The sequence below is a fragment of the Clinocottus analis genome, unplaced genomic scaffold, assembly GCF_023055335.1.
Source record: "Clinocottus analis isolate CAN_PGR_092001 unplaced genomic scaffold, fCliAna1.0.p SCAF_4, whole genome shotgun sequence".
Classification (NCBI taxonomy): Eukaryota; Metazoa; Chordata; class Actinopteri; order Perciformes; family Cottidae; genus Clinocottus; species Clinocottus analis.
Window position 1 is genome coordinate 5,205,492 of NW_027176153.1, and position 12,303 is coordinate 5,217,794.

A 12,303-nucleotide genomic window follows, 5' to 3' on the forward strand; every position below is an offset into this window, starting at 1 on the left:
GCTGCGCTGCTACTGCTGCGCTGCTACTGCTGCGCTGCTACTGCTGCGCTGCTACTGCTGCGCTGCTACTGCTGCGCTGCTACTGCTGCGCTGCTACTGCTGCGCTGCTACTGCTGCGCTGCTACTGCTGCCAACGCGTGAAGAGGATTTAGGAATATGGGGAGAGCTGGCTGCTCAACCCCAGCTATGAAGATTTTATCAAAGATGGATGCGTGTGTGAAATAGTGAGCATACAAATCGATAAATGACTTTGATTATACTTCACAAAACAGACAGATTGTAAACCCGTTTTGATGTAGTCTTGCTGTTATTAATTCATCGACAATTTTCTGTTTTTGAGTCTTCGTTTACCATAATATATGATAAAAAACTGTTTATGGGTGAAATATGACTAAGTATCACTTTAATTAAAAGGGGGACAGTATCAATATTAATGTATTTCACACTTGGGCGTGGTTACTCAATGGTTAATAAACAGGGTGAATTTTTTACATAGAAATAGCTGTTGAACAAAACAAATATTTAAAAAAAACACATTCATCGCCCTCTTCAATACTGTATTTGCAGTGATATGTAGCACTGACTCCTGATATACAATTGTACCTATATAAATACATTGTTTAAATATATTGATTATTTACTTTATTAAGCACGTTTGAGGTAGGTGATTATATTTAACAGAAAAGTTAAGAATACCCAGAGCTCAGGGTCACATCCTGGCTCTGTCAGTCTGTTACTATGCTGTTTGCAGACAATCACAAACCACGAGTTTATAAAAACATTTAAGAGGAAAAAATGTTTAAAAAAAAACAAAAACAATAGCAGCAGAACAAAAATACTCAGTTGTAACAGAAGAACATATGAACAGTTAGTTATGGACTCTTTAAAAATATACATGCATATAAGCATAATAAACTGCTGAAATGTCTTTGGACATGAACCAACACCACTATAATAATGGAACTAATTCTACAGTACTCCAAATAAATGTTCATGATGCTTTGGGTCTATTAGGAGCTTCAACACAGAGTCCTTTCTGGCTTTCTTCCAGTTAAATTGTCATTGCAATCTAATCATTTGCATTGAAGAGGTTTGTTAAGTAACTCCATTTTCCCACCCAAAGCAGGACACGTCCGTGAAAACCACGTCTGTGAAAACCACTTCAGCACAAACGCTGTAATTCAAAGTCCTTTCCGCTTGAGCAGATCCTTGTTCCATCAGATAACATCACTGTATTAGGAGGTTTTTGGTGTCAGCCAGCCTTTCCATCTGCTCCCATGACTTCATTGAATTAAACGGTAGAAGATCCAGCAGGCAAACACAACCCAGTGGCTTGCCCAGTTTAGTTCAGACCACCTCTGGATGGTGTGGATGGCTGCGTAACCCTGCAAACAGAAGGTGACAGACAAGCACAAGTGGATGGAAAATGTAACTCATTAAACTTTCTTAGTCTCGTGTGCAGGCCTAATCCATGTGCACACACAATTTTTAAAATCATTATACTTTCAGTCTGTAAATTCACTCAATCGGTATATTAGTCATGGCATACTCACCACTCTGCTCCTTTCTCTTTGCTTCTCCAACACAAGTACCAATCGCTCACTTTAATTGTGTCTTTATTAAGTTTCAGTCCATTAAACTCCACAAAAGCCTTCCAGCTACCCAAAGGGCGTAGTCCCTCCCTTATTGCTCAAACTGCAGCCACTGTGTTCTGTATCATATCTTGTTTGGCATTTACGTATGTGGCAAAGAAATATACATTTTTCCTTGGACTCAAGTTGCTCATACCTCCTCTACTTCCTGTTCATCAACTCCGGGATCAAACATGGAGCCAAGGTAGGTGAGGTGGAAGATGGCAAGGAAGCTGAAAACCAGGTTCAGCAACATCACCCAATACTCCTACAGACCAGAAGAACAAACAAGAACAGCTTCATAGTGCCTCTCATTCTTTTAAACGCTAAAGGAGGAAATTGAGAGCCCTGGACATCTTTGCTGACTTTGACTTCCCCCCGCTGATGCAGTGATGTAGAGGTGTACTCCAGAACCCTGTGACATCACTGCTGGTGGCTGTTACAGGTGCAGTGAAGCACATTTCTGACCACAACCAGCAGTGATGTTGAAAATTTCAACCAGAGTGGCCAACAACACAATCAACTTGATGTTACGTTACTCTTCAAAGTTAACGGAGACATACCATTAGGTTTTAGAAAACATCTGAATCCACAAACTTTAAGCAAACAGAAAACTCAATGTCATGAATTTGTAATTAGTGTTAACAGTCTTGGTGGCCATGACATCAGCTCTTATTAATGGCAACAGTTGCTGTTAATTGCTTCCATGTTGGGCTGTTTTTATCCTCATTAGGTGTGAAAAGTCAACACTACACAGTGTGTATGTGAGTATATCTCCACACAACCACAATGGTTCAAGCTGGGAGTGTTTTGTTTGTGATGATGTGCAGTGCACCAGGGTGGTTAGTGCGATTACAAAATAAGCGTTAAAAAAAAAAGTGCAAAAAAGACAACTGTGACTCAGTGGTCCTTCAATCAGAGGTTCAATCACTGGCTTGGCTAGTCCGTGGGTGCATTCAAAGTTCCTTATTTGCATCCTTGTTTCCCTCACTTGCATCTTGCAAGGAGAGCAGCAGCTCGACTGGTCTTTAACCTCCCGAAATTCACCCACACTACTCCGCTTCTTCTCTGCGCCCTTGACTTGCTACCGCCGCATCCGCTTCAAAACATTGGTACTGGCGTACCGTGTTACGAACAGATCGGGTCCGATCTACAACCAGGACATGGTACACCCCAACTCATTCAGTCCGCTCAGCTTCTGCCAATCGGATCACAGCTGGATCAGCCGTCAGTCGCTTTAACAGCTTGTGTCTGTAAACATGATCAGTGTAACAGAATTGTTTTTAGAAAACAATTCAATAAAAATGCCGTTAAAATATTGATACAAAGGATTCTAATGTTTTCAGTTGATTTAATTCTTATCCAGATTTCATGACTCAGCAAGGCACAGGCCTAAATGGAGGATCCTGGCGCGGCTATTCGCGGCTATTCGTGGCTATTCACGAGGCGCCGCTATTCACGAGGCGCTGCTATTCACGACCATACATTGGATGGATGACATACCCTCCAACGTACATTAGATCGCAGAACTGATCCTACTCAGCCAAGTTGAGCTTCCTACTGATTCTTACAAAATTGTTGCTTAAGACCAAAAAAACAGAAACGACACCCGACGCTCCAAAATGAGTAGTGCCCAACACCTACCACTGCAAAGGAAGACTATCAGCCGACAGCAAAAACCAACAGCTCCAAAGCTAAAGCCCTCAGTGCAACAGAGAGTTTCCACTTAACAAGTCAGTATGTGATCAAGTCCTGCACGCAAAGAGCATAATAGTTGTTAGTCGTTAATAGTCAGCTGCAAACAAAACAAACAAACTTGTGACACACCAAGGCGGTGCAAGGAAGTCAAATAATCGGCAACCAAAATCAGGATTCGAAGGATAGAAAGATGGTGTGTGTGGATGTGCAACATACATCTAGTACACAGCGAGAGTACCAAACGAATCGGACTAATAGGTGCAAACCCATCCATGCGAACCCACGGGTCCGATTCATTTAGTACAACTGCTGTTGGCCTGATGAGGGTGATAATAATTTGGCTACAGGTTCACTAAAATGAAATAAAACATGTCTACACGGTTTTGTGTGAGCAGTGTCAACCTGTATGTACCTAGTATGTACCTGTATGCACCTCACTCAAACAACCCCGGTCATCATCCTGGTCTCGTTGGCGCAAACTGGGGATCTTTGATTTTTTTGTAACTTTAAATCTATATAGATATGGGAAAAAGTTTCACTTTATCCTTGCCTCCTGTGGCATGTACACAAGAAAATACTAAGATAGTTTAGCAGAAGGTAGGTACCCTTCTGACACTGAATACCAGGCGGTGGGTTCTTTCATGCCCCGTGTAACTAGATTAACAACAGGTTTCTGTTGATATTGTGTGTTAATTGCTTAGCGTTGCTCACACTGCTTAAGCTCTACCTTCTTGTGCTGATGGCTGCAGTCAGAGGTGCAGGGTCTGGACAGGATACAGGCACTAAAGATGGATGCAAGCTTCTTTCTCAGAACTGAGGATAAGGAAAAAAAATCAACAATGACCATTTAGGTGTGAGAAACATACTGGCCAACACCATCACAGTAGTCCCAGAGTACCACAAAGACTAGGAGCACAGAGAAACCTGATTCTTGGATGAAGTCAAAATGTAATTTCTGCATCTTGCGTTTGTGTAGGAGACTGTGATCAATTCAATGGTTCAACATTAACAGTTAACTACAAGCTTAACTGTTTTTCTTACCATGTTCAACATATGTGATGAAGCCCAAAGAGAGCAGAACAGCTCCTAGGTGAAAGCTCAGACCCTGAAGAAAACAAACAGCACATTAAGTTCAAGTAGCGACAGTTAATCATTCAACATCTACGGCCCACATTTCTATTTCTCTGGGCAAATTCATGCAGGGATCAGAAAGAACTACAGACAGTCTATCAACCAAAAAATAACTGTCTCTAACATATTGAATTTCAGAATGGCCCCCAAAACTGTGGAAAGAAGTGTGCATCGTGTTACTAACATGCAGTAAGGCGCTTGCTGTGTATGTCACCAGGATGGCCGGAAAAGTCCCCAGTTTCATGGCGTTCTTAAAGGCATCTGATGAACATGGAACAGAACACAGTAAATACAACAATTACTACAAGTTGTGTGTGTAACTTTCATAAAAATCATGTAAATATAAAACTGTTAGTCTTATTGTGACAATGAGGTGATACTACTTAGTAGCAGACAACTGTAAATACCAAGAGGGCTGCAACTAACAACTAACAATGTGTTGGTATCAATTTGCCGGACAAAAGACATTTGTAAAATGGCATTCATCTCTTCAATGCCACTGATGTGATTGACTTCTTTAACAGTCTAAAACGTTTGACTATACATCGCTGTCATATATGACTAAGAAAAACAGTAACAAGATGGATTTAAAATAAAATCTTTTGCATTTTATTGGGCCCCTAAAAAGGTGGGTGGATAAAACTTTGCTGTTCATTTCACATCGTCCAGAGGACGTTCATCTGCATGTTCTGCTGGTTGTGAATCTGCAACGTTTCTCTTGAATGAATCAGACCACACCCAAATTGTTGTTGAAATGAAAACAATGTTTTTTCACACTGATATCTAAACACATCTCTTCCGTCTCTCTCTATATTACGCTGTTAGCTGCTCCGATCCACAAACACACCTTTATACAACCGGTAAGGCCAGGTATTAATCCAAAGTCTTATTTAATCAATCAATCAAACAATCAATCATTCTGGAATGTTTCAAAGTGCAGTTTAGGACGTACAAGTTTTCAGCCATCGGGACATGGGGATGTTCCAGGACGTCACTACCATCACCATGGAGCGAGGCAGTTCCACACCGAGAGGCTTCACCACACTCATATCCCTGCATTATAACGCACAGATACATAGTATTGGAGAAAATGATGTTCACTCACACTGTTCACATCGGCTGTTTGGAGAAATGGGATGACTTTATTTTTTATGGTGTCGAGTCTGCGAGAGAGAGCGTACTACCAAGCAAGCTGGACAGTCAGGCTTTCTTTGCATTAGTTGGCTCCACAAAACCTAATCCCAAGTCAGAGATAACGGGGACCATGACGGTGGTTACAAACTGTCTTTATTGAACAGGGTTACTAAACACACAAGTGGAACAATTTTCCACAGTGGCATAAAGTTGCTATGCTTTCATTGTTGTTTTAGTGTATTGAAGATCATTATAAGTTTTAATATTACCAATAAAAATATTACCATAGCAATGTGTCAACTTGGGCACCTACACCAGACTAAACTGATGCTGTATGTGTATGCAAAGTATGACCCTAAGGAATTTTATGAAGGAATTATACTGCAATTCATCTGCTATTAAACATCATCCTGACTAACAACATATAAACTATTAATGTATGCTGCCTGAGATTTTATAGAAAGCTTCTTTGAGAGCCAGGATAGCGCAGTCGAGTGTTATAAACTCAGATTTGATCATCAACTGAATGCATGTAAACGTTCTCCTGGCCAAAATAGTGCACCGCTTGAATATAGTTTTCATGGCTTTGTTGTGTGGTATTAGTACCGTCTGGCTCAATGCCACTATTCCCTCAACTGAGAATCCATGTCGCTTGGGCGAGTGTCTGGAAAAGCCAGCAGATCTACACGGTGTCTGAACTCTGACCCTCTGAGGAGATCCTCTTACAGTTCTGAAACAGAGGTCACAGGATTTAGAAAGAATGCTGATTTCATTTCCTAAGGAGCTGATGAGTGAACGATGCTTTACAGATTATTTAAATCAAAAACTTAACAACCTCCTCCAGAACCGATGAGGTGTTTATGGCACTGAAACCGTTCGGCTCAACCTACCTGCAACCCTCTGATGTCACTTAGCAGTACGCCCTTTAGCTCAGAGAGCCAGCTGAACTTACCATTTGATGTTGTCCTTTTCTTCAGTGAAGCCTGCACCAGCCAGCATGCTAGTGCCTTCACTGAGGTGACCCACAAAGTAGTTACTGAAGTGGAAGGACACTGCATTCTCATAAGCATGAAGCCACCTGTGCAACACAGACACACACACAGACAAACACAGTTTGGTTGGATTCCCAACCCAAACACTTTGGTCACCAGAACTACTTCTAAGAGGACATCTTAACCCGCATAGAGTTAAAGAGTAGTGAGCTCCTCTAGCACAGATTACTTGAAGGCATTTGAGAAATCACATTATTCCCACATAAAAGGACTGTACCAGTGTTTTTTAATGTTATATGACAATCAAGATACATATGTTCCTCTTACCTGCAGTGCTATTTATCAATCTCCACTGTGTTGCTGTGATAATAGTTCCGACATGAAACTTCTCACAACAAAGTCTGTGGATTATCTTGAGTAACCAGGTCAAGAAACATGTTTTTTTTAATGTATTTTTCGGAGCTTCGAGCACCACAAGATGAGGACCATCTCGTCCCATTAAATAGAAATAAAGGAAGACATCTCAACAGCCAATATCTCCACCACTTAGCAACTCACAACAAAATAAATTTGAATTCTAAATAGCACAACAGGAATTAGGAAGAAAATATATTTTGGAGTTAACTGTCCCTATAGAGCTAAATAACTACCATCTGCTTACGCCTTCTGTTAGTGCAGGTCATTTGCCGAAGGTGGGCCGGCATATTTTTACAAAAATATCATTTTTAATCTGTCTCCCTCTGTTCACTGCATTTCCTAGTTGGTTTTAGTCTTGGTAAAGCAGTATGATGTGTTCATGGGCTGTTTTCATGTGGTCTTTCATTCTGAAGTCATCAAAAAAAGTTGCAGACCATTCAAGTAAACTGTTAAATTGATGTTTATGCTACTCATGTCTGATCATCATTTAGATTCGGTGCGTAGTCTCCAAACATCAAAGCTTATGAATGCAACGCTGTGTGGCAGTCAGACTTCTGCACCTGAATGCACCACCAGATCACTCCGGATTGCAATATCATCAGAACTCCAATATGAAGTAATGACATTGTGTGACGTATTAAGACGCGTGTTGCGTTATGAAGCATTAGCTAATCGTGTAAAATGAAATTAAAATAAAATAACTGGAACCAAAGGGTCTCTGGAGGGAAGGAACACAATTTAAAATGAGCGGATAAACTTTTAATCACAAGATATGTGGTCCGATTCCCTCCCGTGTGTGTGTTGTAGTATTCTTGAATAAAATACGGAAGGCCAAGTTGCTACCCGGCTGCTTTACACCATTGCTCAAATGCAGAGGTCAAATAGCACGTATGTGACGATTGATGCTTTCAGTTAGCATATAGGATTTAATGGGATGATTGTAAAACACGATTATGGTCCCTTAAAAAGGTTCTCCATGTGATATTCAGAGCATTAATACAGCAGCAAACACCTATGTTCAGTGTAGACAGTGGAGTCGTGTCTGTCTGAGCAGAGAATATGCATGTTGGTGCACGTGAGCACCTCTCATACAGCAGCTACAGCTAATGATGCAGTCGGTCACCCGCATATAAATGTTGCCATTGTTTGCTATGTTAGTGCTTTTAGCACCATTTGCAATCTTACTTTGAGCTGCCGGCTTAGTCGTCGCCATGTTGAGAGCCATAGGGAGACAGTAGAAATGCTCTGAATTTTCACATATAGCACCTTTAAGTTCCAAACTTACTCCACATGTGCATGGCATTTGCATTCATTGATGAAGACTGAGACTAACCTTGAATTTGCTTAATCGTGGATTACACTGATGCTATAATCAAAAAACATATTTTTAATCTGACCTTTGTGCTTTCCAGTACTACAACAAATACTAACAATTAGTTATTCTTAACTTACTGCAGTAGATTTATGGGCGCTCTAACCCTGAGAACAAGCCTTACCTTTCTCAAATGTATCTTGGAAGCAGGGAAAGAAAGACAAAGAGTATGTTGATAAACCAGAGTATTGGAACAGGTGTTGAATTGGAAAACTACCTTAGTTTAAGGAGAATGCCTTACTTCTGTGTGACTGCGTTTCCATAGATGGGGATTAACAAAGGGAAGAGGTAAGGGGCGATGCAGGTGGAGACCAGCAGACAGAGCTGACTCTTCAGCAGGCTGAGGGAGGAGCGACGCAGCCACAGCCAGCTCTGAGGAACAAATCACCTCATCACCACCACAGTAGTTTACATGAAGAATAGCATGCACACTGAAGCTGGAGACATATACTCCTCACCAGTTGTTTGCCCTCAATGGCATTCTTATAAGTGGAGAAGCTGATCCAAGGGCCGAAGACAACAGTGCCAACAAAGAGAACATAACCCAGGAACTCAGCCAGGGAGGGCAGGGTGCCCACAGTTCCCCTGTCCAGGTCAAAGGCCAGAGAGATGGCCTTCATGGCCACCACCATCTGAGAGCCTGAGAGAGACAGACACACACCATCACTGACTTCAGAAACACACTGGGCATCTCCCAGGAGTATTGAAAAAGTACAATTCTTTGTTATATTGAGATGAAACAACAGATCGCTGTTTGATCCTAACAAACTTCCATACTGATATTTATTCCTGGATATTGATGTTGTGGCAACATCAATATGCAACATAGCCTCATAACATCAATATTCAATGTTAGTGTTAATGTATAGTGAAAAGAAAAGAAAAAACACTCCAGTGACGACACTCCCAAAGCAAATTATAGAATGTTTACCTCTTATTTTATGCCAGGTCACCATGTCAATCAAATGCAACTCTCTGAAATGAAGAAGACAACTAATTTTACAAGGCGTTTATATTCTACTCCACAAATGTGTAGGTTTGCAGAACTACACACACAAAATCACTAAGGAAATGCTACAAAACTACAAAAGAAAGTGTTGATGTTTGACAAGCAATGGCATCATATAAATCCAGTACAAAGAACATTACATCACTAATGCCAGCAGACAGCCTCAGAAACCAACACATCCATGTCTATTGAACTAAAATGGTGTGTGCTCAACATAAAAACCGATGCAATGTATTTGTTCGGATGTGGGTTTAACAATCAATCAATCGAACTGTAAACGGTGTATGAGAGTGATGTTGCAGTTTACAGCTCTACATCACTGCACACAGTGTGAGGACAACGCATGTACCACTAGTTGGAGGTACAAGTGGCATACTGTCTCAATGGGCACATCCAGGGCAACTGATTTTATCTGTTTCTATGTGACAGTTCCAACAATTAATTCTGGTTTCTAGGAAACTGTGTTCTTTGCAGTGTTCTCTCACCCAACAAGGAGGTAGATGAGGATGACTACCGAGAGGAAGAGGCCTCTGCTGCTAGAGTGTTGGCTGAGGAGCAGAACGAGGTAACAGAGCGCACTGAGTAACAGCACCCACAGCATGTGCAGCTCAAAGAACAGGAAGAGGCCGTAGATCCCAGACAACGCTGACACTACATGCTTCACAGTGGACACACTTCCTAAGGAACACAAGCAGGAAGGAAGTAGGAATAGGAATAACACTCAAGTCCAATACTTTCTTTATTTCCCTAATGAGGTTTACATCTGCCTGAAATACGTCGCATGGTAATGGGTTGAATTTGTGTCAATTCTATCCATTCCAGGTGTATGATATGGTAAATCTACCAATGTTATGAAAACCAGAATATCTCAGTACGATCTTAAATTGCCTGATAGCAGACCAAACGGAGTGGTCTGGACCCAGGCAAATCCAGAATAGGAGAGGCGTTGAGCAACGAACATTATCACATTATGTCAGTACGGACCATATCCAAATGCACTACGTCCACATGAAAAAAATAGAGAAGACGAGACTTCCTGTGAAGACTCCAACTTGCTGATTTGCAGTTAGTGAAGCTCACCTAGTCTGAAGCAGAGTCTGCAGAGCAGGCAGAGCAGCAGCAGCCTCCAGACCTGCTGGATACCCTGCTGGACTGTACTGGCACCACAGCTCTCAGCCAGCTGCTGCAACACCAACAGTCTGCTGGTCATGTCCATCCTGCAGCTAAACACACACACACACACACACACACACACACACACACACACACACACACACACACACACACACACACACACAAACTATGGATTATAACTTTCATCAAACCATTACAAAACAAAATAATTACAGAATGGCGCATAAAATGTAATGACCTCCAAAGGATTTAGACAAATCAGATAACCTAGCACCTCTGGTCAGCAGCACTGAGTACAATCCCCATCAAGTCGACTAACGCCTTCAAGACAGGCTCAACACAAGCTGAACATAAGGGAGGACTTCATACAGGGCGCCTCAGCGTGAGCTATGTGGACATAATTGGAGCGTGCATCTTCTCCACATGGCAGCAGACTCATACGGTGCTACCGCTCCAACTTTACAGCTCTAACATTACTTTAGCGCTCTGACATTACTTTACCTCTCTGACGTTACTTTACCTTACGTCAGAGCGGTAACGTTAGAGAGTTAAAGTAACGTTAGACCGGTAAAGTATACTGTACCGTTCGCTAGCTCCGACGTTACATTAGCTCTCTAACCTTACTTTACCGCTCTGGCGTTACTTTACCTCTCTGACGTTACTTTACCCAGCGTTAGCTCAGTACGCTAACTTGTCTGAAGTTGTACACTTAAACACATAACTTGCACCTGGTTTAAACAGGTAACGTTAGCTAGATGCTTTCGGGAATGTCGCTTTGCAACGTCACTGTTAACGTGTTAAATGAATGGTGGTTACGTTTACATAAACTTAGCGAGATTGCGATCGTTCTGCAAAACAAATCAGCCCATTTCAGTGAAAAGCGGCGGGGGAGAGTGTAGTTAGCCGAGGGTACCGTTAGCTAGCTCCAGTTCTGTATCACTACTGTTAGTCTGCAGAGAAGGGACCCGACATGTTCACACTTTATAAAAACCTGGATGCGGCAATATCACATCTCCATAACGCTACCTTCTAATCCCTTGTCCGCGTCCACTTCTTCTTCTACGCCTTTTTTGTTGTTCAGGCCTCGTTCTTGTTCTTCTTTACGGTTGGTTGAAAAGCCGCGTACTGGCGCATTACCGCAACCTGCTGGTGGTGTTAAGCAGCACGAGGACAAGCAGTGTTAAGCAGCACGAGGACAGCTGACTGAACCCTTTGGAGACATATCATGCTCCAGCTATATGTCCATAGTCATGCTCCCTGTTAATGCACTATGTTTGTTGTTAAATGTGTATTGTTTAATGTTATGTTATACACCTGCCGCCAAAGCAAATTTCTTGTATGTCAAAAAACATACATGCAATAAATGGTTCTGATTCTGATTCTGATGTGTTGTACCGCTCAGTGTATTCAGCTGTACTTGAGCAGTTCAGTGTACACAGTGAAGTATCCTACTATATAGTATTATTTTACTGTGATGGTATACTTATGTCATTCTCATTTCATGTCATGTTTATGAGATGTCCTGGGAGGATATGAGATGGGACGTCATGCCCTGATGTTATAAAGAGATGTGATTGTTTACACCCATACCCTTTCTAACTGGAGCTGCAAAGGTATCCTCTTGGGCTTGGTTGCCCCTTGTCTCTTTCAAGAGGTACTTCTGTCGTTATGAAGAGTAATAGTACATCCAAGGGCTGACTCAGAAGTGAGAACTGTGCTAACGTAACTAGCTAAGATAGGTCAAACACACTGTATGTCCCCACAGGAATCAACTCAATCCATGAA

The 12,303-nt window shown here is 41.8% G+C and overlaps 1 protein-coding gene across 2 annotated transcripts; it reads right to left on the reverse strand.

Annotated features, from left to right (window-relative positions):
• Nucleotides 1-167: 167 nt before the first annotated feature.
• LOC137800992 (protein-serine O-palmitoleoyltransferase porcupine-like) lies at nt 168-11,631 on the reverse strand. 2 transcript variants are annotated; one of them, XM_068598377.1, is made up of 13 exons: nt 11,545-11,631; nt 10,465-10,607; nt 9,870-10,062; nt 9,307-9,350; nt 8,834-9,015; nt 8,617-8,747; nt 6,547-6,672; nt 5,413-5,513; nt 4,645-4,721; nt 4,371-4,434; nt 4,057-4,142; nt 1,789-1,899; nt 168-1,385 (listed from the first exon to the last, which is right to left on the reverse strand). In XM_068598377.1, exons 2-13 carry the CDS (start codon nt 10,598-10,600, stop codon nt 1,284-1,286), a joined length of 1,353 nt encoding a protein of 450 aa, XP_068454478.1. In that variant the 5' UTR covers nt 10,601-10,607; nt 11,545-11,631; the 3' UTR covers nt 168-1,283. The 2 variants fall into 2 exon arrangements, with proteins under 2 accessions (XP_068454478.1, XP_068454479.1); XM_068598378.1 differs by lacking the exon at nt 11,545-11,631 and adding an exon at nt 11,432-11,516.
• Between the last annotated feature and the right edge of the window lie 672 nt (nt 11,632-12,303).

Coding starts and splice junctions, on each gene's coding strand:
- LOC137800992 (XM_068598377.1), bottom strand. CDS start 10,600: ATGGACATGACCAGCAGACTGTTGGTGTTGCAGCAGCTGGCTGAGAGC. Junction 4,722..5,412: donor GTCCCGATGGCTGAAAACTT/GTACGTCCTAAA, acceptor CATGTTCATCAG/ATGCCTTTAAGAACGCCATG. Junction 1,900..4,056: donor GCAGCCATCAGCACAAGAAG/GTAGAGCTTAAG, acceptor TCTGGTCTGTAG/GAGTATTGGGTGATGTTGCT.